At 54.0% G+C, this 24,199-nt stretch overlaps 2 protein-coding genes across 3 annotated transcripts in view; one reads left to right on the top strand and one right to left on the bottom strand.

Moving 5' to 3' along the window:
- KCTD19 (potassium channel tetramerization domain containing 19) overlaps positions 1-9,400 on the top strand; it is a 42,397-nt gene extending 32,997 nt beyond the window's left edge. For both annotated transcript variants that reach the window (XM_007477156.3, XM_007477158.2), the window contains exons 11-16: positions 585-693; positions 1,977-2,595; positions 4,023-4,214; positions 4,784-4,938; positions 5,431-5,532; positions 9,051-9,400. In XM_007477156.3, coding sequence (XP_007477218.1) covers positions 585-693; positions 1,977-2,595; positions 4,023-4,214; positions 4,784-4,938; positions 5,431-5,532; positions 9,051-9,164 — 1,291 coding nt within the window. In that variant the 3' untranslated portion in view covers positions 9,165-9,400. The remainder of the gene's footprint in view (positions 1-584; positions 694-1,976; positions 2,596-4,022; positions 4,215-4,783; positions 4,939-5,430; positions 5,533-9,050) is intronic.
- PLEKHG4 (pleckstrin homology and RhoGEF domain containing G4) overlaps positions 9,362-24,199 on the bottom strand; it is a 17,801-nt gene continuing 2,963 nt past the window's right edge. The window contains exons 2-23 of the mRNA XM_056818508.1: positions 20,355-20,779; positions 18,984-19,944; positions 18,395-18,538; positions 18,180-18,303; positions 17,974-18,067; positions 17,690-17,764; positions 17,409-17,525; positions 17,194-17,292; positions 16,964-17,112; positions 16,741-16,879; positions 16,399-16,515; positions 15,958-16,140; positions 14,223-14,854; positions 13,765-14,011; positions 13,517-13,606; positions 13,077-13,319; positions 12,833-13,003; positions 12,574-12,751; positions 11,386-11,502; positions 11,012-11,245; positions 10,688-10,851; positions 9,362-9,651 (exon numbers count right to left, since the gene is read on the bottom strand). Coding sequence (XP_056674486.1) covers positions 9,634-9,651; positions 10,688-10,851; positions 11,012-11,245; positions 11,386-11,502; positions 12,574-12,751; positions 12,833-13,003; positions 13,077-13,319; positions 13,517-13,606; positions 13,765-14,011; positions 14,223-14,854; positions 15,958-16,140; positions 16,399-16,515; positions 16,741-16,879; positions 16,964-17,112; positions 17,194-17,292; positions 17,409-17,525; positions 17,690-17,764; positions 17,974-18,067; positions 18,180-18,303; positions 18,395-18,538; positions 18,984-19,944; positions 20,355-20,779 — 4,721 coding nt within the window. The 3' untranslated portion in view covers positions 9,362-9,633. The remainder of the gene's footprint in view (positions 9,652-10,687; positions 10,852-11,011; positions 11,246-11,385; positions 11,503-12,573; positions 12,752-12,832; positions 13,004-13,076; positions 13,320-13,516; positions 13,607-13,764; positions 14,012-14,222; positions 14,855-15,957; positions 16,141-16,398; positions 16,516-16,740; positions 16,880-16,963; positions 17,113-17,193; positions 17,293-17,408; positions 17,526-17,689; positions 17,765-17,973; positions 18,068-18,179; positions 18,304-18,394; positions 18,539-18,983; positions 19,945-20,354; positions 20,780-24,199) is intronic.

Genomic DNA, 24,199 nt, shown 5'->3' with positions numbered 1-24,199 from the left:
TTTGCTTCACATGCCCAATCCACTTTGGGTTATTTCATGCCATAAAGTCTTACCTGTGGCTGAGGTCAATGCATGGCAGTGATTATGCAAACATCTTGGAGAGGAGAGAGGACAATTTTCCACTCCAGGAAAAGGAAGTGGGTTCTCAGCTAGGGGAAAGTGAAGCACAAGCCTAAAAGGAAATCAGACTTGAGACCAAAGTGACTTGTTCCAACAAGCAATTCTCAACTATATCAGTCCTTGGGTTTTAATGCTCTGAAGACCCTCAGCTGCTCAGGAATTGGAGACCAAACCAGGAAGTTAGAGTGTGGGTATATTTAGAATCAGTCTAGATCAGATCCATTCCCATGATGGTTCCCTGAGATCCCAACCTTCACTGGGCGTTGCCAGGCTGCTGTGATTGTGGAGAGGTCTGCCACACCTCCCATGGCCCCTGTATCAGGCAGACCCTGAGGCCTTTTTGCCACTTCCCCTTCCCACCTTCTACAATCAGTACTTTCATGTCCAGCCCATGGGCAGCCTCAAGGACTGGGTGATGGTGGGGGACATCTGCTCACTGACTGGGCCCCAGTTGGATTTTGCAGATCATGGACCCAAGAGAAAGAGTCTGAGAGTGAAGCAGCTTTTCCCATCCGGAGACTGCATGTGGTGACTGAAGGTCCACCTGTGGAGCTTAGCAGAGGCCCTAAGGAAGTAAGTAGTTGAGACCCTGCTGAGCATCCCACTCACCCTCCTCAGCTCACAGCTTGTGACCCTTATCCTGGTAGCTGTGAGACTTGGCCCAGTCACTTAATTTCTTTTGAGTTTCAGTTTTCTCATCTGTAAGCATTGAAAGCACTATAAAAATGTTAGTTATCATCAGTGGCTAGAATTTGGAGAGCACTTTAAGGCTGGCAAAGTATGATAATAATTTGTTGTTATTCACTTGGGTCTGACTCTTCATGCCCCATTTGAGGTTTTCTTGGCAAAGATACTGCAGTGGTTTGCCATTTTCTTTTCCAGCTCATTTTTCAAGATGAGGAAACTGAGGCCAACAGGGTGAAATGACCATCACCACCAACAATAGCTAGCATTTATATAGCATTTACTATGTACCAGGCATCGTGCTATGCAATTATTATGTCATTTGTTCCAATAGTCCTGGGAGGTAGGTGCTGTTATTATCCCCATTGTACAGGTAAGGAAACTGAGGCAAAGAGAGGTTAAGTGACTTTCACAGTAGTCACTACAAATATCCAAGACTGATTTGTCCTTGGGCTGACCTGACTCTAGGTCCAATGCTCTGTCCGTCTAGCTCCTCATCATCAGTGCCTCCTACTTCTTTGGCAGTTTCCTTCCACATCGGCTAATTGCCTTCCAAAAAAAGGGACCATTACCCACTGCTATGTGAGAGCCCTTTTGGATTTACTCAGCACTTGTAAATAAAACCTATTAATATCACTGCCCCTGCTGGAGAAAGCCTGCCCTTAGGACATCATCCAAATGACTGACCAGATCCCAAATTAGGGTAATCTATGTCAGGTGTGAGCTCCTGGGGGTGGGGGGGGGATGGGACTGGACAAACTGATTAGCCCTCAGGTTGAGAGACAACTTGGAATAATACTAGCTCATATTTCTAAGAATGCTTTGAGAGTATTAGATTTGAAGTCAGAGGACCCAGGTTCAAATCCTCACTTTGCTACTCTCCCTGCTCCCCTCCCCCCATCTTCTCTTGAATGAGCCAATCAACTCTGTGGAGACTCGGGTTTCTCCTTTGTAAAATGAGAGGTTTAGAAAAGGTGAGCTCTCTGTTAACTTTCCAAGTTTAATTCTGACACATCCCCTGATGCCGGTAGTTCAGGGTTCATCACCACCATTTTATGGAGGAGGAAAATGAAGGTGAGAAGGGAGGTGACCTGCTCAGGATTATAGGGTCTAGAAATTCCATGTCAGGCTCTGAACCCAGGCTCAGACTATTCTGTTTTCTCCTTTTTCAGACTGCCCCCTGCATGCCTGTGGAATTTAGAGACTGCTGTGGGACACCCTGGAGCAAAGTGAAGGGAGTGCCAGCCAGGCCAAGCCTACCAGAGGAGAACGAACAGTATACTAGAACAATCCACTTATCCCTGTGTAGAGGTGTCAAGAGAACCAGTAACCCTGGGGTGTATCCTCAGTGCCCAGGGCTGTTTGCCAATCCTAGGCACTGGAGCCATCCTGAGAGCCCTCCAAAGAAGAAGTGCTCCACAGTCAATATCATCCCCAAACCAGAAACTACAGATCCTCCTGTCACTCCCATGCAGAAACTGATTTCCCTGGTTCGAGAGTGGGACATGGTCAACTGTAAGCAGTGGGAATTCCCACCAGTGGCAACCTCCAGAAGCACAAACCTAGAAGAATCCACAGCACGGCCACTCTCTGGGAATGAGGCAGCTTGCCAGCTCAGTCCAGCCATTGGTCCTTGGAAAACTCGACCAGCTGCTGCAGAGAAGACTCCAAGTCCCCAGGCAGTGACCATAGCCAAGGAAAAGGGCCCAGAGCAAATATTCAGGCCATATCTGCCCATGAAAAGAACCGTTGCCTTGAAAGACTGGGGAAGGCAGGGAGCAAAAGAAAAAGGCGAGTACCAATAAAATATTTATTAAGCATCTACCATAGCCCCAACACTCTGGTAAACATTGGAGGAGAGACAAAATGTATAGGAACCAGTGCCTGCCTTTAGGATGTTTATAGTTCAATAGTGTCCCTAGACACTCTCTTCTTGTAAAATCCAGAAAATAGCACAAGGACAAACAAAGGATTATTTTAGTAAGAATTTTCAGAGGCTTAGAGCCTAGAGGGACTCTAGGACTCATTTTGTTCAGACATTACCCAAAGTATGTTGTGTGGGTCTCCATTGTTCTGGGAGATGAAAGGCAAGGAAGGGATCCTTGCAGAACCTGTAATGTTAGCAATATTACCCTCAAATTATTAAATGTGAAATTCTATACCAGAAGGCTAGAACATGCAGCAGTTTCAGTATGAAAACAGATTTACTTTCTTCTGCATTGCTCCAAATATCACCAATTCCCTTTGTACATATAATGTGTCTCCCTGAACTAACATTTATGGTTCCTACCAATGTATTTCAAACTCAAAAGAGTTCCATGGCCAAGTTAGTCAGAGCACTATTAGCCCCAATCCCTCTTTCTACAGAGGAGGAACAGAGAGGCCCAGGGGCAGGAAGTGGCTTATCCATTACAAGTTAATGGCAAAATCAAGATTAGAACCTATCAAATTTCTTGACTCCCAATTCAATTCTCTTTCTTTCTACCACATTATACTCTTTCGGATTATAGTCTTCACCTCTATCTTTGCTGATGGGTTCCTGACACTGCTTTTGAGTACAGGGTGAGAATACCTGCCCCCTCTATGTATATGCCTGGATTCTGTCAGAAGATGGTCAGATAGACCTGCAGGGGAGACATCAAGTAGCCAGAAAACACATGAACAAAGGTTAAATTCATTACAACTACTATGTCTCTATAATGAAAAGATTTCTAACCATTAGTTCCCTCATTTTAAGTGAGATTTTTTGCTGCCTCCATATTCCAATGACTTATGTTGTTTCCAAATAATTCTCCCCCTTGTCTATTCAATTCCTGCTTCTGGTCCACTTTATTCAGGCTCTAAATTCATGTCTCCAAGACAACCACCATAGTGGCCATCTGTGGAAGCAGTAGAGTACATGAGTCCCATGTTTTTGCACCTATGAACAATGTTTGCATTGGAATCCAGGGGAGGGAAACTAGTGCCAGCAACAGAACCGAAAGTATGTTGCCAGCGTCTGTAACCATGAGACTGCCTCTTTGGGGGAGAATCTCCACTTCATAGACATATTAACATTAATAGGAACCTATGCAGACAGAATATCAGACTGCATTAACACCATATTAAAGGTAGAAGGCACCATAGAAATCTTCTAGTTCAGCACTCCCATCTTACACGTGCTATCTAGGCAGTGATATGCTGCCACAGGGAAACTAAGGCACATGTTTCCTCCACAGAGACCTCTGTTCCTGAGCAGCCTGCACTTGAAACTGATGAGCTGGATGATGTGGGGATCATTCTCAAAGTGACCCATCCCCCAGTCGTTGGGAGTGATGGCTCCTGCACATTCTTTGAGGACAGTGTGGTATATACCACCCAGCTTGATGACATCAGACTGGCCCCACCTAAGACCAACACTCTATCCAGAGGTTAGTGAAGGGGATAAATAATTAGGGAACTCTTGTCTCTGATAGAATTCCTTGAGTCCTCTCCCAGATGTGTTATTTTTAGAAGACCAGCCTTCTCATAGGATCATAGCATGCAGGGTTGATTAGAGCTGGAAAGAAGAAATTATTCACTCCAAACTCCCCATTTTATAGATGAGGAAATTTACTTGTCCAAGGTTACCTAGATAGTACTTACAGAATCATTCACATCCAGCTCATGCAATTCCAAATCTAGTACTTTCTCCAATTCAGGCTTCTCTGGAGATCAAAGACTGTCAGAACAAAGGAAAGCCTTCAGAGATAAGAGACTTGTAGTTAAAGGGCTTGGTGTGTCTGGGACTCCAGAGAGGCCTATTTGGGAGTTTCACTTTAATACAACGAGCAGAAATGGCAAGCAGAAAAAGTCAGCCTGGATTACATGAGGATGCAATCTTTTCCAAGTGATTCTTCTTAAAGATCCTCATTCCAAGGTTTCTAGATGGAATCAAGGACTCTATAATAATCTGTTGGTTATCATACTGTATAAAACTGGCCTTACCTTCTTTCCGCAGAGGTGACTTTCCTGAGTTTCTCTCTGTCCCGGGAGGAGATGTTTTATGCCCGAAAATGCCACTGTTTCCTGACCGACATCATATTGGATTCTATTAGACAGAAGGACCCCAAAGCAGTGACGGCCAAGGTGGTATCCCTGGCCAATAGGCTGTGGGTATGTGTGATCTTCCCTCTATCCTTGGACTTGGGGCTGGGGCTAGAGGTGAGTTTGGGATCTCTACTAGCTTCAGTCTAGGGTATTCCCTGTGGCCCTATGAGAAGCCTCTGGGGACACCTCTCTTGGGTTGAGAAAACCCCTACTTTTTCTATTCCCTTATCCAATCAACAAGAGGAGGATTCAAGTAATAAGTGAACACCACACTTGGGCCTGGGAGAAACCTGGGAGAAATGTGACATGGAATAGGGGAATGAGGGAACTAGCTGTGGGTGGAAGGTTTAATAGGGAGGAGATTGATTGGTAAGGAGGAAAAGGGAAGAGGAGGATCTAAGAGCAAGAAGTAGCATAGCATGCCTTGGAAGTGGGGACATTAGATCAAGAAGGAACTGAAACACGGGCTTCAGGAGAGCAGCCCAGTGTCCCATCCCCCACCTCTGGTGGTATAGAGTGGCAGGGGAAACAGATGTTGACCTGTGGTTTTCCTGGCAGACCCTTCACATCACTCCCAAACAGTTTGTGGCAGATTTGCTGACCATCACAGGCTTTAAGGACGACAGGCACACCCAGGAACGGTTGCACAGCTGGGTAGAGGTAAGAGTTCTCCCAGAGCTGGACCAAGCCAGTTAAGAGTTCCTCAAGGAGAGCTCTGAGATGCTACTGAGGGGGCAGGTAGACAAAGGTGGCTCATTGTCATCTGTGTGAAAGTGGAAGTGGGAAAAAGTTCTCAGTGGTCCCAGAGTGAATCCTATAACCATTTCTACATGTGAGGGGAAAGAGCTTGTGGAGCTGGTACCCATAAAGAATAGAAACCTAAGTGAGAATATAAAGACCAACTCCAACAGCTCCAGACATCGATTCTATCCCTGCTCAGCTTTCCTCTCACTCTCATTCCCCATGAACTGCCCCCTACTATACCACATCAGGGTGGAAGGCCTCTTGGTACCTGTTCATTAATCAAACATATTAGGGGCTTACAATGGACAGGCAGTATCATAAAGTAGAAAGCTAGTTGGATGTAGAATGGGAGTGTACCTGGTTTTTTAATTGTGTGATATGGCACGAAATCACTGAGCCTCAGTTTCCTCTTATGTAATCTATAGTGATTAGACAAGATCATTTTCAAGATCCTTTCCAACTCCAGCATTCTCTATGCAAGATCCTGTGCTAGGGCAAAAGAGGACTAGTCACTTTATTGTTCTGAAGTCACAACAAAAATTATTTTATATAATACCTTCTGTGGGTCAGGTATTACCACCTCTATTTTACAGATGAGGAAACATTAGGCCAACATGTTGCTTGGCCTGCACAAGATCCTGAAGTCAAGTGGTTCTGAAACCAAGCTTCAGACACTGACTTTCTGAGACTAAGTCCAAAGCTCGTCCCATTCCTCCATATTGCTTCTCTAACAATAAGTCAAGAACAACCTATTATCTAGAAGGCATGAGGGTTACAAGACAGGGACCTTGCCCTCAGGAGTTTATAATTTAGTATGATGGCTTAGCCTGGCAAATACACTTTTCTCTGGCTTAGGACCCAATGGATTCCTGAAATTGCCAGGCTGAGCTTAGTTAACAAAACTAATGCCAAACTTCTCCACAGGGATTAGAGTGTAGAGTTAGTGTGCAGAAAACCAAAGAGACTTGGGGAGGGGGCAAAGAGGAGGGGAAGGACCGGAACAGGTTAGATTTTCTTTCCAGTGCAGCTGTAAGAGAGGTTAAGCTTGGAAAAGCTGCACACAGGAGAGAGTGCTCTGTCTTTTTTTTTTTGTTTTAAACCCTTGCTTTACTATTGGCACTCTATCCAGTGAGTCATCTAGCCACCCCCAGAGTGTTCTCTCAATTTAAAGTGCCTGAAGTTCTTGGAGGGGATTGTTAGGAATAAAAGTGATTGGAGCTGCTTCTCCTTGCCTGACAGAAAAGCCTTCATAATTAGCTCAAGTGGTCACATCAGAAAATGAGAGCAAAAAGTTAGGATAATTGATACATTCATCAGTAGTCAGGATCCCACTAGATCTCAAGTGAGCTAAAATGATGGGCCAAACTAATTGTATAAGTCCTACCCTTGAGTTCAGAAAAGGTAGTTGGGCAAGTATTGGACCTGGAAGTGGCCCAGTGTCATTAGACACCAATTGTGAAAAATGCAGGAGAGGAATTGCAACAAAAGCAGGTTTCTTCCTTCTCAGAGGAAATTTGACAGTATGGCATGGCAACCCAAAAATCTAATGGGAGCTTTGAATAAATAGAGAAAAAATGTCTAGCATGAGATGATAGGTGATCATTTATTAAAACTATATGCCAGGCACTGGGCTACGCACTGTGTTAAACCCTGGGGATACACAAAAAGGCAAAAGACAATCCCTGCTTACAGTCTAATGGGGGAGACAACATGCAACCAAATATATACAAACAAGCTATATACAGGATAAATGGGAAATAACAGGAAGGTACTGGAATCAGGATGGGGTGGAGAAGACTTCTAGTAAAAAATGAGATTTTAGCTAGGATGGAAAGGAATTGTCCAGGCCTGGGAAACATTCATAAAAATTACTTGGAGCAGAAAGATGGAGTGCCTTGTTTATGGAGCCACTGGGAGGCAAATGTCACTTTATGGAAAAGTATGTGGTAAGAAGTTTGGAAAGGTAGGTGGGGGCTAGGTTATAAAGGGCTTTAAATGTCATTAGAGAGTTTTGTATTTGATCCTGGAAACAACATGGAACCAATCACTGGAGTTTATTGAGTAAAGGGGTGATATGATTAGATCTCTGTTAGGAAAATCACTTTAGTACAGGAATGGAAGATGAGTTGGAGTGAGTAGACACTTGAGGCAGGTAGACTCACCAGCAAGCTATTGCAGTAGTCCAAGTGTGAGGTGATGAGGTCTGTTGGGGCAGTGTTAGAGGAGAGAAGAGAATGATGGTAAATGGTAACATCTGCAGACCTTGGCAACAGGTTGGATATAGGGAGTTCTTAGTGAAGAATCCCAGAATGGCTTATAGGTTTGAGCTGGAGAGATCTGGAAGATGGTACTTCCTGTTATAGTAACAGGGAAGGTAGGAGGCAAGAAGGATTTCAATGGGAAGATGGCAAGTTCTATTTTTAAAATATTTGGATTAAGATGATTGAAAGTTAATTGGAGCTGTGAGACTGGAAGTCCGAAGAGAGATTCAAGCAGGATAGGTAGATTTGAGAAGCATCAAGATAGACAGTCATTAAATGGGTCCTGATGAGATCGTTGAATGAGGCAGAATAGAGGAAGAGAGCCCATGACAGAACTTGGAGGGTCACCCATAGTTAGAGGGCATGGTCCAGAAGAGTATCTAGCAAGGAAGTTAGAGAAGGAGCAGCCAGGTAGGAGGAGAACCAGGTCATAAAACCTAGCCAGAAAGGTATCAAGAAGGAGAGAATGGTCAAGTATCCAAGGCTGCAGAGAGGTCAAGGGAGCCTGAAGATGCAGAAAAGGTCATTCATTGCCTCACTGTCCTCTCTCTGAATCACACCATCCTAAAGTATTGGATCAAGTTCTGGGCACCATGTTTTAGGAGGTACATTGGCAAGCTGGCTGGTACCCAGAATTTGATAGGCACAGAAGAATTAGATTTGTATTATTTGACTCCAGAGAGGAGAGAACCAGGAGGAAGAGGTGAAAGGTAGAGAAAAGCAAGTTTGAGTTTGGATGTGAGCAGACTATGGCCCAATACAAATGTTGAATTACCAAGAAGTGATGTAAAGGATGTCATCTTAGAAGTGTTTGGTCAGAAAAAAGATCAGACAGGCATATATAACCCACAGACAGCCTGGGGGCTCCCATAGTGTCCACATAATATCAAGAATAGGAAAACCCCTCCAGCCATGATGGGGATTGATCTCTTGCAGTTGATTCCCAAGAAGAGCAAACAAGAGTCCCAGAGGATGGTTGTGACTGACATCAGAGGAGGGAGGCCCCACTGGGGTTCTGTGATCACCCTACCTCCTCCTCTGCCCCTCTCCAGCAGGGCCGTGACTATGTCCAAGCCCAGCCCCATCACTAGCTCAGAGCCTCCTGGGACTTAGACCCATATTGCCTCAGGAGCACCTGAGCTGAGGGCAGTTCTGGCCTGGCTTTCCTTTCAGCTCACGCTGCCATTTGCCCAGAAATATAGCCGCTGTGTGGACCTGCTCATCAAGAAGGGTTTGTCCAGGTCTGTCTCCTACTCAGTCCTGGGGAAGTACCTGCAAGAGTGTTAGAGGAAGAGCCATCCACAGCTGGAGCTCATGTTAACTGTATGTGCCTAGGCTTTGGTGCAGGAGTATGAGCATCTGTGTAATGGGTGTATTACTGGTGTTATATGTGTATGAACCAAACAAAGCCTGTCCTTTTATAAACAAATTTCTAAACCAGAACAAATTGTAAGCTTTCCTCTCCAAGAATGCAAAAGGCTAAATTATTTCCAATAAACTTTTATTAGAAACAGTTCAAAAAAGCCATCAAGTCAAATCATAACATGGATCTAGGGATGAAGGTTAGGATAGAATCCTGGTGAGCTCAGGCCTAGGAGGAAGAGAGCTGGCCGGTATGGTGGGGAAGTTACATCAGGCTTGGGGTGGGATGGGCTGAAGACATCAGCTTCATGCTGGCCCCACCATTCCCTCCCAAAGTGCTGCAAACCTACTGTTGTCCACCCTAACCCACCACCATCTTCCCAGATTCACAGGGTCATCCAACTTTCTTTTCCTAGTAGAGAATAAAGAGAAACACTAGGATATCCCCAAAGGGATACAGAAAAGGGCAGGTCAGTCAGCCAGAGCAAGGCCCTGTGGTTCTGTGTCCCTGAGATTGGAAGAGGTTTTGAGGCTGAGGAGTTGGTAGCCCAGGCCTAGAATGTTAGTGGGGCTGGGGCCAAAGGAGAAAGCAGATATTGGGAAATCACCTTTACCCAAGTCCCAGAGAGCCGACTACACAGGCCAGTACTGTTCTATCCCCACTAATACCCTCCACCTTGCCACCCCCATACCCAGAAGCCATGACAGCCATTTCCAGCTGTCCCCAAGTTCTCTGTCAGCCTGGCTAAAATATAAAGCACAACAATTCTCCTTTACTCTATTAGAACTTAGAGCTGGGCCATGCTGGCTCTGTCCAACACTGATGGCTAGGAGAGGGAGAGAGGGCCCTCCTTCAGACGTCATGGCCATTTTTGGCCACCCTGGGACAGGCTCTTTGTGGAGAACAGCCACAGGCTTCAGGCATCTAGCTGCCCTTCCCCACCTTTTACCCCTTAGCAGGAGCCGCGGTGGCTGCCCAGACATTCAAAATGATTAAGATATCAGAATATGTGACTACCAGGGCCTCCTGTTCAGGATGTAGGTCATCAACTTAGGTAACTGAATCAACCACAAAGAAAACACAAACTGGTGCTCTGGGCCTTGCCCTGACCAACAACAGGGAAATGGGGAGCAGGCCTAAGCCTAGCTGCTCCCCCCCCCAGAGGGGAAGAACAGGTGCAAAGATGTTGTTTCTCTCCTGGCCATCCAGCATCCACCATCACATCTGCCAAAGCAGAGCTCAGACCTGTGGGAGCCCAAGAGATATCAGGCCCAGGTCCCTCCAACTCCTAAAACTAATGTCTGAGCATCTTGTCATGCTTGCATCAGGGCCCCAGCCCTCCCCAGGAAAGAATGATGGCCAATCCACTTAGGTGAAATAAAAAATGGGTGCATCCTTCAGTTCCTGAAGGAAATGGACAGGGCCCCAGGTGTCCCGGGACACTTACCAAGGATATGGACTGACTCTGGCCACAGTGGGCTTTGTCTTCCTGGGGCACCATGGACTGGTCCTCACAGCTACTGGCCAGGGGCAAACCAGGGACACAGTCACTCTCGGAGCTGCTTGAACTAGCCGATGGACATTGGGATGAGGCCTCGGAGCTCTCAGGAGCTGAGGGAGCCAGAGGAAGGAGCCAGAGTGTGAGCCGAGAGGGAAGAAGCCCATCCTTACCCACATCCTTCAGTCTACATGCCCAGCTCCTCCACCTTAGCCCCCAGACTACCCCACTCAAGTCCCTTAGGTCTCTAGCCCCTTGGACAGACAGACATACTCAGTGAAGGCTGGCTTCCTGTTTCAGTCTCTGGATCCAGATCCTCCTCTGGGTAAGAGGTGCGATGCAAGGGCCAATGGAGTCCCAGTCGAGTTGGGTCCCCACACAGGTGCAGATTAAGGGGTCCCAGCAAGGAGCAGGAAGAGGGACCCGTAGGAAGTGATGCCGGAGGCCCAGGGTAGGGGTTGGTGTGGTCAAATAGGGACACTGCAATGGAGGCCCGAGTCCGAGCTCCTGTCCCAATCAGAGAACTTGAGATCAGCCTTGTGAAGGGATTGGGCCCAGCTGTAGGACTTCACCCCCTCCACTTGACCAGTATAGCATGTCCTCTTGTCCTCCGTTCTGTTTCCCCCATCCACCTGCCTCGCCAGTACCTCGGCCCTTCATGATATAGTTGATGGCGCGGTCACTGATGGCTGCTTCACTAGGGGCGATGTCCAGGAAGGGCTTGTTTCCCACACCCATGGATACCATCTCGGCCATTCGGAGCTCTGGGGAGAACAAGGCCAGGAGTGCTCAGAGGCCCTCTACCCCACCCCAGCTGGCCCACTGCCCTCCCCAAATGTCAGAAGCATGGTCCCTGGGAATACTCAAGAAATCCATCTTGCATTTGCAAGTCTCCTAATGGATGTCCTGTCAAAGAATGTCCTCCTGCCAGACAGGAACAGAAATTTAGAGCTAGGAGGCCCTTCAGAGATCAGCTGGACCCTCCGATTTTACAAATGAGGAAACAGACCCGGAGAACTCATATGACCTCCTAAGGTCAGGGAGCCACTCCAAGATTCAACTCCAGGTCTTCTGGCTTGCTAGTAATGTACCTCACCTCCTCCAGGCAGTCTTCCACACTGCTGCCCCTTCATCTTGTAAGGAACAGGCCTGTTCACTACCTGTGAGGTCACTCCTGCCCCCTTGACCCTTACTGCTCCCAAAGCTACAAAGAAGCTCAGCATTCCAGGCCCTCCCGGAGCCGGACCTCACTTTTCCAAACTGGTCTCCCAAATTCCACACGCATGCAAAATCTGCCTCCTGCTCCTGAGAAAGCACAGAGCTGGAAGCAATCCTGGAAAGGGACTAGTGCGAACCCCTTATTTTACAGGGGAGGAAACTGAGGCCTCAACAAGTGATTGGGTCAGTGGAATTATGCTTTGGCCATGGGAGGGAGTTGGGGGGAGGGGAGGGAAAGAACATGAATCTTATCACCATGGAAAAACATTCTAAATTAACATTTTTTAAAAAACCAGCAGAATAAAAACAAACCAAAAACCAAAACATAACCAAGTGACTGGGTCAAGACGGAAAAGCGCTCAACCCACGCTTTCTGTCTTTGATCCCACGAGGCTGTCCTGGTGCAGGTAGCCTCCCACTCTCCAAACCTTGTCCATCCTTCAAGGCCTTGCTTGTCTCTAGTCACCTACAGGAAACCTCCTGGCCTGGCTGCCTCAGCCCACAGTGATCTCCCTCCCACTCAGAGCCTCTGGGACACCCTGGGCGACCGGCACCCACAGCGGGGCCAGCCCCGGTGCCCCAGCATCCGCCGTCAGCACCCACGGCGGGGCAGATACCCTTGTTGCGGGCGGCCTGTCTCCAGAGCAGGCTGGCGATGTCAGCTGTCCAGGCCCGCTTGTTCTCCTGGGTGGTGGCCTGTAGCACAAACGTGTCGCCCGCCTTGCGGCGCCGGAACCAGATCTCGAAGCGCAGGCCGCTGTCTCCGCAGTTCTCGGTGAGTCCTATGTCGGACGTCTGCCGGGGAAAAGGGGATGCCGGCGGTGAGAGCGGTCCGAGGCCCGGCGGGCGCCCCTTCCCCTCGGGCCAGCCGCTCACCTTAAAGGACTGCTTGTAGATGAAGGAGGCGGTGCCCTGCGGCCTGTGCCGAGCCTTGCTGAAGAGGACGAGCTCCTCGAAGAGGAAGACCTGCCGGCGGCACTTCTTCCTCCCCGACCACACCGTGAACTCGTCCTGGCGGACCAGCTGGCCCTGCTCCTTGAGGTTCACCTGACCCAGACGGCGGCTTAGCACCGGCCCGGCCCCCCTCCCCGGCCCCCCCGCCCACGCGGCGCACACTCACGTCACAGCCGCGGATGGCATCCATGGCCAACAGGTCATTGCCGTGCCGCAGCTGGAATCGAACGAGGTCCCGGGCGGCGCGCAGGGCGGCCAGGTCGGGCTCTCGGGCCCAGCTGGGGCCCGGCCCCTCCTCGCAGGTCTGGGACAGTTCTTGGAGCAGCAGGGCGTACTTGCTCATCCGCTGAATGGGCTTCAGCAGGTAGGAAGCCAAGTCCAGGTGGTCGCCCAGCTGCCGCTGCTTATCCTGCGAGGGGAGGAGGCCCCAGCCTGAAGCCCGTCTGGCCGATCGCCCCTGGAAGGGCCCAGAGAGGAGCAGAGCCCCGCTCTTCCCGTCCTCCACCCTTCTGGAGATGGGGGAGGGGATCGGCCTGCAAAAGGCCTCCCCCCGCGGGGAGGAGCCCCCCGGAAGTGTGAGGAGCTGCTGACCTGACGGGCACCCACCTTGAAGAAGGCGTTCCCGTGACTGGCCAGCAGCATGTCGGACCTGGGCTTGTTCTTGCTGTAGAGGGCGTACAGCCCAAACTGCTCCCTCTGTGGAGGCGGAAGGCAGTGGCGGCCCCTCAGGCCCGGTGCCCCGGGAGGGATGGAGGCCGCAACATAGGAGCCCCCCCGGGAGGGCTCTCCGCAAAGCCTGGGTGGCTGGGCTGACAGGGGGGTGGGGGGGGGCAGGGCAGGGACGGCGGCCTTACGTGACGCAGGAAGGCGTGGGCAACTCGTAGGGGGTGCTGGCTGCAGCTCTCCAGCTCCCGCAGGAAAAAGTGACGGTGGAAGTCCCACAGTTTCTCCAGGTTGCCAAAGAGCTGGGCCCGCTGCCCCCGCAGGACCTGGGGCACGTCCGCCCGCTCCAGCTCGGGGAAGTAGCTCTCCACGACGTAGTTCAAGGCCCGCACGTACTCCCGCTCCGTCGCCACCATCTCTCCCAGTACCAGGCGCAGCCTGCCCGGTGGGCAGAGCTCAGGGCCGGTCCTCCCCGGGCTCCCTCCGCGCCCCGCCACTCGTCTCTGCCAGCCCCGGCCTCCCCCTCGCCTGGCACCAGAGAAAGCGGACTGAGGCGCAGAGCCGGGACCCAGCCTATACGTCCTGGAGGGGGGACTCCAAGCTCTCGCCGCCTCTCCCAGGATTTGTGCCCACTTCGGAACTCGCTCACCTGTTCTGGGGGCTGGCCTCCAGCGTGGGATGGCTGGGCAATGCGTGCAGGGCGCCCAGGCACCTCTGGAAGGGAGCCTCCGTGAACGTGCCCGAGGGGCTGCGGGGGGAGGCCGAGGGCAAGGGCGAAGGCTCCCCCAGGCTGAGCTGGCCCACGGAGCTCCTCAGGCTCTGCTTCGCCCCTGGCTTGAAAGCGCGTGCCCTGTTCAGGGTGCGGGAGGGGGCGGGCCCCGAGGAAATGAGGCTTCTCGCCCGCTCCTCGGTCTCTCTGCCGGACGCCAGGGAGGCCTGGTCCGAGGAGCTGCTGCTGCTGCTGCCGCCACCCCGGGGGCACTCCCAGCCCTTGGCCAAGGCGGGCAGCACTTGCCGTGCCCTGAGCGCAGCCTCCAGCTTCCTATCCAAAGCCAGCTGGGCGTCTTGGCACTGGATCCACACGAGGTGGCACTGCTGGGTGGCGAGATTGGAGCCCAGCCCCGCCGCCAGGGCCCGCATCTCTTGAAAGTGGGACGGCGCCAGGTCAGGGTGCAGAGCCCGGTGCTGCTGCAGGTAATGTAGCACCGCCTCTGGGGAGGCGCGTTTCTCCTCGGCCAGCCTGGCCAGCGCTTTCTGCCGGTCCTGTGCCCATGCCAGGGCCTGCATGGCAGGGGACAAAAATCAGCTTCCTCTCCAGAAGAAACTCGGCTTCCCTCCCACTTCCCCAGACCTAGACTCGGTCCTTCCAGGCTAGTGGCGAGAGCCTGTTTGTAGAGAACCGGAAGACGAATCCTCCTCGCTCTCCTCGGACCCGAGCTCCTGCCTCCTCATGGCAGACGGAGAGGGCAGTGGGCGCCTCCCCCCAGGAGAGGAGGGAGAGGCAGGAGCCGGGTGCCGGCTGCCTCCATGCCACGGCGGATTCACGCCGGATGGGGCCTCGGGGGTTCTTTAACCCAGAAAAAGGGGCTCGCCTGAAGTCACAGAGCTTGTGAATGTGGGCCCTCTTGAACCCAGGGCTCCTGACTCCTGGGTCTATAAACCTCTGCCATTTTCTAACTGCCTTGGACAAACCGCTTCCTTTTCCTGCTTCCTCATCTATAAAACGAGAGGAGCTGTCCTAGTTCTTGGTTTCTCAGGCAGTGAGGTGGTGCAGTAGAGAGAGCGCTGGGCCTAGAGTCAGGAAGCCCTGAGTTCAAGTCCAGCCTCACACACTTAATGAGCTGTGCGACCCTGTCTGCCTCAGTTTCCTCACCTATAAAATGAGCTTGAGAAGGAAACTGAAGCAAACAGGTTAAGTGACTCATCCAGGGTCACCCAGTATTTGAGGGCAAGATCTGAGTTCAGGGTTTTCTGACTCTGCTTCCCTGCCCCCCACAAGTGCCAAGGCCATCTAAGCCATGCCTCAGGGAGTGCCAGGGAGGAAGGAAGCGGGCCCCTCTGTCCTAGGCCCGGGCACAGCTCACAATAGCTCTGACGGGCAGCCTGGCATCCCGGGCCAGCCTGGGAGAGACCTTCCCGTATCCGTCCCCACCAGGATCCCTCCCTCCCTCCGTCCATGTCAGGCCTGGCACGTGCTAGTAGGAAGGACGACCAGTGCCAGCTCAGGAAGGTGCCCGGGGAGCTGGGGGCAGCCTAAAGGCCAGGGTCACCCCTGGCGGCCAGGGAGCCAGAGAGCAATGGGGCAGGGGCGGCCCCTGGAGGCTTGCGCGGGCCTTGCCAGGAAGGCAGGACCGCCCAGGTCCAGCCCCCCGCTGGCTGCCCACCTGATCCAGCAGGTGAGAGAGCTGCTGGGCATCCATGAGCTGCCGACGGCGGTGGGCCAGCGCCCCCGAGAACTCCGACAGCAGCGTCTGCAAGGAGAGGAGGCGGGCTCCCCGCGCGCCCAGCCGGCCCAGCTCCTCCGCTTCCCAGCCAGCTAGAATCCCCTCGGCCTGCCGGACGTGCTCCTGGGGAGAGCGCAGGCCCTGGTCAGGGCCATTCCTGGCCCCGGGATGTCCTCCTGCCCAGGCTGCTCCCCACGACCGCCCCAGGGCCCCCACGCTTCGGGTCTTAGCTGTCTCAACTATGAAATGGGGAAGTGGATCAGGGTGATTGCTGAGGTCCCTTCTGACTGTCTCCCTGTGAACCCTGAACCCTGCCCGTGTGCTACTCCCTGCCAGGCTCTGCTCCACAAAGAGGAATAGGCTCCTCGGACCCAAGCCCACCTGGCCAACCCGGTCCAGCTCCCAGAAGGCATCCCGAGCCTCAAGCAGCATGTCCAGCGAAGGTTCCTCGGGCCCTTTCAGCCCTGGCCAGCCTACCTTCTGCAGCCAGGCCTGGATCTGGAGGGGGGCGGTACCCCCAAAGGGAGAGAGGGGGGCGGTGTGCCCAGGTCTCTCCCCTCCCCACACCAGGCCTTGGGATAAGGAAGGGCAGCTCCCTGGGCTAGTGTTGTCTCTGAGCTCGTCCTACAGGTACGTCTGCAGGACCGCCAACCCTGGCAGAAGAGGGAGAGAGCGGCACGGGCAGAAGTGGGGGGCAGCAGAAGACAGAAAAGGCGCCCCTACCTCGGCCAGTGTTCCTGCCTGGGCCTCCACCGTCTTTCCCAGCTCGAGTGCCCGCATTCGTTGGTTGCAGAGAGTAACCAGCTGGTGCAGCAGCCCGTCTACCTGAGCATACAGCTTCCCTGCCTCGGCCACTGCCAGCCTGGCATGAGAAAGAGGCCTCCTGAGCTGGGCACTGTGGGCTGGGAAGCTCTGCCCAACCCATGGACCTCTCCACAATGCCCACCTGTAGTCTGGGCTCTGAACAACTCCTGGATCTTCCCACTGTAGTTGTGCCAATGCCGTGCCACCCTCTCGTTGCAGCTGGGTCAGCTGAGGGTCATTCAGCACCCGCTTCATCAGTTCCTGTGGGTCCTGCAGCAGCTGCCCGGCTCCCTGACAATGGGACAGACTCAGGGAAAGGGGCCGGGGGATGGGCACCGTGCTCATCCTCCTGGGGATCGGGCACACACTCACCCCAGGCCCCTCTGGCTCAGGGGCAGCTTCCACACTCTCGATGGCCGCCCGAAGCAGGGCGCAGGCCTCCAGGCAACTCCGCTGCAAGGCTTCCAGCCGCTGAAGGACAGGCAGGAGGGTTTTCCGGGGGCCCCAGAGCCAGGCATTGGGGCTCTGCCCCCGAGGGGAGCTGGTATTCTCGGCACCCTTGCTCAAGCCCCAGGCCCAGCACTGACCTTTCGGAAATCCAGCCAAGCACTGTGGCTGTAGGGGAGGCAGCCTTCCAGAGTCAGGGGCAGCTGGGAGTTGGGGATGAAGGCGAGAAGAGCCTGACGAGAGGACAGCAGCTCCAGCTGGAGAGGGAGAATGAACACGGGGGAGGACGCAGGTGGACACGAGCTCGGGCCAGTCCAGGCCCATGGGGGAGGGGGCCTGAAGGGGAAGGTGGGCCCAGGAAGAGGGTGACCCCTTGGCCAAGGGCAAGAGGAGGCTGGTAGAGGGCAGCCAGCCTGGGTACCTTTAGTCCTGGAGGTGGAGCCCCCGACATCTTCCCCAGCAGAAGGACCTGGTGCACGGAGCCCGGGACAGCCTTCTGAAACAGCCGTGCCCACGGCCCTCAGTCCTGGCACGCTCTCCAGAACCCTCAGGCCCGAAGCCTTGGAGCCGGCCCCCGTTTGGGCCTCCTCTGGAGGAGCCCCCACAAAGCCATGGCTATATCCTGCCTCTCCTCCCTCCCCTCGCCTGAGAAAGGAGCCTGGGAATGGGGCCCAGGTCAGGAGGAGAATGCAGGCCGGGGCTCACCTGCATCTCGCCAAGCCCCAGGAAGAGGTGGGGACTGGGCGGGCAGTGCCGGGCGTCCACCAGCACAGTCAGTCCCAGGGCCTGCACCTCGGGGCTGCCAAAGGTCAGAAGGAAGAGGGCCTTGGTCACTCCCTAGCCCAGCCCCCTCCCCAGCCCCCACCTCCCCGGATCCAGCCCAAGCCCTGCTCCCCCCCTCCCCGTCCCACCTGGGAATGCTGCGCAAATAAAGGAACAGGCCTGCGAGCTCCTGGGTGCCGCAGTGAGGACCGTGCCAGGCAGGATGGTGGGCAAAGACCAACAGCACTGCTCGGCCCTCAGAGTCCCTGGTTCCTGCAGGAAGGGCAGCCCTCGCCATCCAGGCCTCCTGCCCAGATGCCCCTCCTCCATGAGCCTTTCCCACAGCCCCTGCCCCCTCCCTTACCAGGCAGCACAGCTAGGCCACTGGCCAGCAGCTGGGGGCACAAGTCCTGGGCGGTGGTGGGCATCACGGGCACAGGCAGGGCCGGACACTGTTCAGGATCACCCGAGGAGAGCTTTTCTGTTCCGTCCATTCCCAAGATGTTTGCTGGTGGAAGAAACCCAAGCCAAGATCTGGAACCCCGCCCCCCCAGAAGTTTCCCAGAGCGCAGAGACCCCGAATTCTGAGGATCAGAGGATAAAGAATGAGAAGTGCCCTGATCTCACGCCATCCTTTGATGTTTAAACCCTTATTTTATGTTTAACACTCGCGGCGAGGGCTAGGCCACATTTGAACCCAGGACTGCCCATCTCTGGGCCTGGTGCTCTATGCACTGAGCCATGCCATCCTTTTTCAGACATTTAGGAGGCTGAAGTCTAGAGAGCTTGTGACTTGAACACGGTCACACAGTTAGAGGTTTGAACCCTTTGGAGTCTTGTGAGTCCAAGTCCAGGGCTCTTGCTGGGTTCCTGCTGGGGCTCTGCCTGAGGGGCACTTCTGGAAGCCCGTCCCCTCGCCATGAGTCCCTCTGTGCCCTCCCTACCCCAATTACCTCCAGGTGACTTCAGGCCTGTGGCCTTCTCCGCGTTCCTGGGCTCCCTCCTCTCCAGGGCATCCTCAGGATTGGAGAGCGGGGGGCACCCAGGGCCTGGTCTCAGGGGTCCCCGGCCCTGCCCTTCCTCCTGGACTGGCCTGGGAGATGGGGGGCTCTCGCTGCCACAGGGTTCGGCTTCTTCTGGTTGGGCCCCAGCGGTCCCTTCCTCCCCACTCTGCCCATCTGGCAGGGGTGTTCGGGCAGAGAGCTGTGGGTCCACGGCCCCTGGGGGAGGGCCAGGCGGGGTGGAGGCCTCAGCCTCAGCCTCTGGAGGCTCCGGGCCTTCCTCGTAGCTGCACACGGCATACCTCCAGTCGGTGGCATGGGCTTGGGCCACCACGGGGTCTAGACTGTCTTCCTCTCCATCAGAGCTGCTGGGGGAGGCTGGCACTTCAGCATCCTCTTCACACCCCGCAGGGCACTGCTGAATGCCAGGAGGGTCCAGGCTCTCCGGGGTGTCTTTGCCAGAATCATCCCGTGAGCCTGGCAACATGGAGGGTCCTGGCGAAGCCATGATGGCTCTGGGGGGACCCTCAACCCCCGGCTCATCCAAGAAGCAAGGCCTCAGGACCTGCTCCCAGGGCACCCTCAGGACGCGTCCCCCAGGGGCCACCAGGAGGCAGGAGCCCAGGGCCCACGGGCCGGGCGCCTGGCTAGCGTTGAAGGCGTCCAGCCAGCGGGGTGTGAAGATCGCCGAATAGCTGGCCTCTGGCAAGGGCAGCTGCTGGGCACCGTGACCTCCAGGGGCCAGGCAGGTGAGCACCAGGCGGGGCTGGCGCCTCAGGAAGGGCACCAGCTGCAGGTAGAAGTCCCCCGGCTCCAGCAGACGCCAGTCCAGGGAGGCCAGGTGCACCACCACGTGCTCCCCTAGGCACAGGGGCCAGCCGGCATGGGCAAAGAGGCGCCCCGGGTACTGACCCTGGGCAGGGGACAAGAGGGACAAATACAGGAAGGGCCTGAGAGGCTCGTCACCCTCACTCCCAGCGGTCAGTGCCTGGAGCCACCTGATCTAACCCCTCCCCTCACAGGGCACCCTCAGAGAGGTCAGCGCTGCCAGGCCACTCAGGCTGGGGTGGAGGAGGGGAAGGGGCCAGAGGACACCTGATCTAACCTCTTCCCTCATAGGTGACCCTCAGAGAGGTCAGCAGCCTGGAGGTCACCTGATCTAACCTCTTCCTTTACAGATGATCCTCAGAGAGGTCAGCGGCTGCCCAAGGTCACTCAGGCTGAGGTGGAGGAGTAGAGCAGGAAGAGGCCAGAGGTCACCTGATCCAGCCCTCCCTTGACCCCCCACCCTCCCACCCACCCCCATGCTCAGGGGTCACTCACACAGGCATGCAGCTGGACACAGTGCAGTATGTGGCGGGCAGGCAGCAGGAAGTCCAGCAGATAGCGCAGCCCGTCACCCCCGTAGGCCCTCTCAATCACAGCCAGCACCTGGCCCAGCAGCACCCCTGCTGAGGGCCCGAAGGGTGGGTACAGAGCAGACAGTGTGGCCTGCAGGCAAGCATCTAAGGAGCCCCAGTCCTGCAGGAGAAGCAGCTCAGGCAGCAGCTCAACCCTCCCCCACAGGCCCGCCCCCTGACCCCTGCCCTGGCCCCCTGGGGGCTGTAGGAGCCTCAGGCAGCCCTGGGCCCGCCCCCCCCAGAGAGGAAAGAACCAGCCCCCACCCCCAGCCCTGGCTACAAAGGACCGCCCACCAGTGGGGGGGAGACCCCCTGGGGAGACCCAGAGAGGGCAGGCCAGGCCCAGGTCTCACAGGCAGCTGACCTGGGCAGTCAGCTGACCAGAGGTCACAACCTGTGACCTAGAGGTCAGTCTTCCTTCCTTCCTTCCTTCCTTCCTTCCTTTTTCCCTTCCTTTTTCCCTTCCTTCCTTCCTTCCTTCCTTCCTTCCTTCCTTCCTTCCTTCCTTCCTCCTTTCCTTCCTTCCTTCCTTCCTTCCTTCCTCCTTCCCTTCCTTCCTTCCTCCTTCCCTTCCTTCCTTCCTTCCTTCCTTCCTTCCTTCCTTCCTTCCTTCCTTCCTTCCTTCCTTCCTTCCTTCCTTCCTTCCTTCCTTCCTTCCTTCCTTCCTTCCTTCATCTCTCCCTCCCTCCTTTTCATTCTTTTTTTCTTCCAGAAGTCATTTCTAATTGCTAGGCCTGTTTCTTCTTCTATAAAACAGGGGGCTGGGTAAGTGCTTGGGGTTGGTAGGAACCTCAGAGATCATCAGTGGCCCTGCTTTTTATGAAGTGCTAGGATTTACACCAGTGAGAAGCAGAGAATTGTGTAAAAGCACTCTGTAAGCCTGACGTGCTGTTCTTGAGATGATTTATGTGTGTTTTATCTGTGCCATCAGGGTGATCACCTGGAAAGAGCCAGCTAATTATTATTGTGTCTTTTCTTAGTCTCTGAGGTTTACAGCTGGGAGGGACTTAAGGTCATCTCATCCAACCCATTTGTTTTATAGATGAGGAAACTGAGAGCTGGGGAAGAAGAGTGTCGAATGTATCGACCTGATGCCAGGAGGCCATTCGGATAAGTCTCTGAGGATTATAGATTTAGAGTCAGGACCTTAGAGGCCACGGTGTCCCCCACTGCCCCATTTTATGAATTAGGACACTGAGGTCCTAAAATCATGGGATTTATCCAAAGTTACCGTAAGTGTCAGAGCTGGGATTTGAACCCAGGTCTTCCTGATTCCAAGGACACCACTTGACCCATTATACCATTCAAGCCCAGATCTTCAGGCCCTAAACCCAGTATTCTTTCCTCTTCAGTATACTAGTTTTCCCCAATAGGCTTTCTTCTATTTAGTCCCATTTAATCTTCAAAAGATTTTAGGATGGGCAGCTAGGAGGCTCAATGAATAAAGAGCCAGGCCTGGAGTCAAGAGGTCCTGGGTTCAAATCTGACCTTAGACACGTCCTAGCAGTGTGACCCTGAGCAAGTCACTTAACCCCTATGGCCCAGCCCTTAATGCAAAACCAATATTTAGTATTGATTCTAAGCCAGAAGGTAAGGGGAAAAATAAAACTAAAGTAATAAAAGAGGGAAATCTTTACAAAAAAAGGAGTCATTTCTAACCCTGCCCCCTGCCCTAGGTCACACAAGTGAGGTAGACAATTGTAGCATGGGGAGCTGGAGCTGGCTTTTGGGACGATCTAGTCCCCATTTTCCAGATGAAGGGACCAAGTTCTAGAGGTTCGGTGGCTTGCCCGGGGGTCCCAGAGGCAGGAACACTCAGGACCTTTGACTAGAGAATTCGTCTTTTTTTCCCACCAGCCTACTGTTCTTGGTGCTGGGGTGACCTGCCCCCCCCAGTCCCATAGCCTAGCTCTGCCTCTTCACTGCCCCCCCAGATGGAGAAATCCATTTCCCTTCTGTATCCACAGCCTCTCCCACACTGGCACGGCTCCCATCTCTCCCAACTCCCCCAGATTTGGGGGGGGATACCCTGCACCAGCCTGCCACAGAGTCCCCTAGGAAGCAATGCCCCCGCCATATTGTTTCCTGCAAGCCAGAAGCCCCAAAACAGGCAGGCAGGCTGGGCAGCTGTGAAAGGGGCATTGTGTGTTTGTGCCCAGGGGGTGAGGACAGAGGAAGAGGGAGGAGGGCACAGAGAGGTCTAGCCTCAACCCTATAAGGAAGAAGAAAAGAGAAGCAAGGACTCCCCTTCCTTCCCAAGTCAGGCTTCCCTCAAAAAAGCATCCCCTTCCTCCAGGGGTACATCCTGGGGCTCAGGTCAGTATCAGGAGCCAGAAAACCTGGGTTCCTCTGCCCCGTCATCCATCCTCCCTCTTGGGTCCTCTACTCTAAACCATACTCAAGCCCTGGGGCCACTGTGGGGACAGAGACAGGGCAAGGGACCCCCCTACCCCAAACCAACCTCGGGGAACTTGGAGAGACGAGAAGGGTCTCTCCTCCCAGCTGGAAACAGTCCCAGACCAGGGTGAATAACCCCTTCCTCCCTGCAGCTGCTGAGAGACCCACCAGCTCGCCCCCGTCCCTTACACACATGTGGGGAAGCTCCCACCAGGGAAGTGGAAGAAGAGACGTGTGCCCATCCCCATCCCCCTGAGCTGGCACTAGGCTGGTCCTGTCACTAGCTGGGAAGTTTGGGTGGCTGGATCTGGGGTGTGGGAGGGACACATGGACCAATGGGCATCAGCCAGCCACCCCCACTTGAGGCATCACTTACCATCCTGGCCTTGGAATTGGGATCCCTCTTCTCCTGGCCTCCGATGCCCCTGCCCTGCTCAGCAAGCCCTCCTTCTCGGGCCTCGCCACTACCCCCTCCACTCTCACCCAGGTCTCCCCAGATCCCCCAGAAGAAACTTTCTGCCCCCTCCCCAACACAATCCCAATCCCAGCCTGGCCAGCCTGCTCCAGCTCCAACTTCAGCAGTTCTGGGCACTGCCCACCAGGCTCAGCTGACGGGCAATGTGGGTGGCAGAAAGGGGTGGGGAGTAAAAGAAAGAAGGGAGGGAAGGGAGAGAGAGGCAGGGAAAGGGGAGGCCACAGGGGAGGAGAAGGAGGATGGAAATGAAAAACCCAGCCTCCCCAGGCAGCTGCTGTTGCCCCTGGCCCTTACCTACTCAGGGAGAGGCAAAGGCAGCCCAGGCAGCACTTGAATCCTGATCCAGGGCTCCTTCCACTCCATCACAAGAGGAGAAAGCTAAGAGAAAAGAGAGTGCATAAAGAGAGAGGAAACAGGGGAGATGGAAAAGAGAGGGGAAAGGAGGAGGGAAAGGAGAGGGGCAGATAGAAGGAGGAGATCAAGGTGTTCCAGGCCAGGCAGGTAAGGGGAATGGGGGGGACCGCAGCACACCTACGTCTTTGCCTCCACAATCCTAGCCAAGCAAAAGCTGTGTGCCCACTTGTGGGCAGAGGCTGAGGCTGAACTAGATGAGGCCCTTTCTTACCAGACTGTTTGGAGGGAGAGTGCTGAGCAAGAGATTCTAGTCCTAAGGGGGATGTTTGCCTACTCACCTGCTCCTCCTAATGTGCTCTCTCTCCTCTCTCTGTCTCTGTCTCTCTGTCTCGCTGTCTGTCTGTCTGTCTCTGTCTCTCTCTCCCTCCCCTCTGTTTCTGTCTCTCTCTCTTTCTCACAAACACACACATACACACACACATTTTCTCTTTGTCTCTCTGGCTCTCACTTTTTTTCTCTCTCCACACATACAAGCACACATT

Source organism: Monodelphis domestica, chromosome 1 (assembly GCF_027887165.1).
Source record: "Monodelphis domestica isolate mMonDom1 chromosome 1, mMonDom1.pri, whole genome shotgun sequence".
NCBI classification, from domain to species: Eukaryota; Metazoa; Chordata; class Mammalia; order Didelphimorphia; family Didelphidae; genus Monodelphis; species Monodelphis domestica.
Note: the sequence above shows the minus strand (reverse complement) of the source record. Positions and strands in the feature narration are given on the sequence as shown.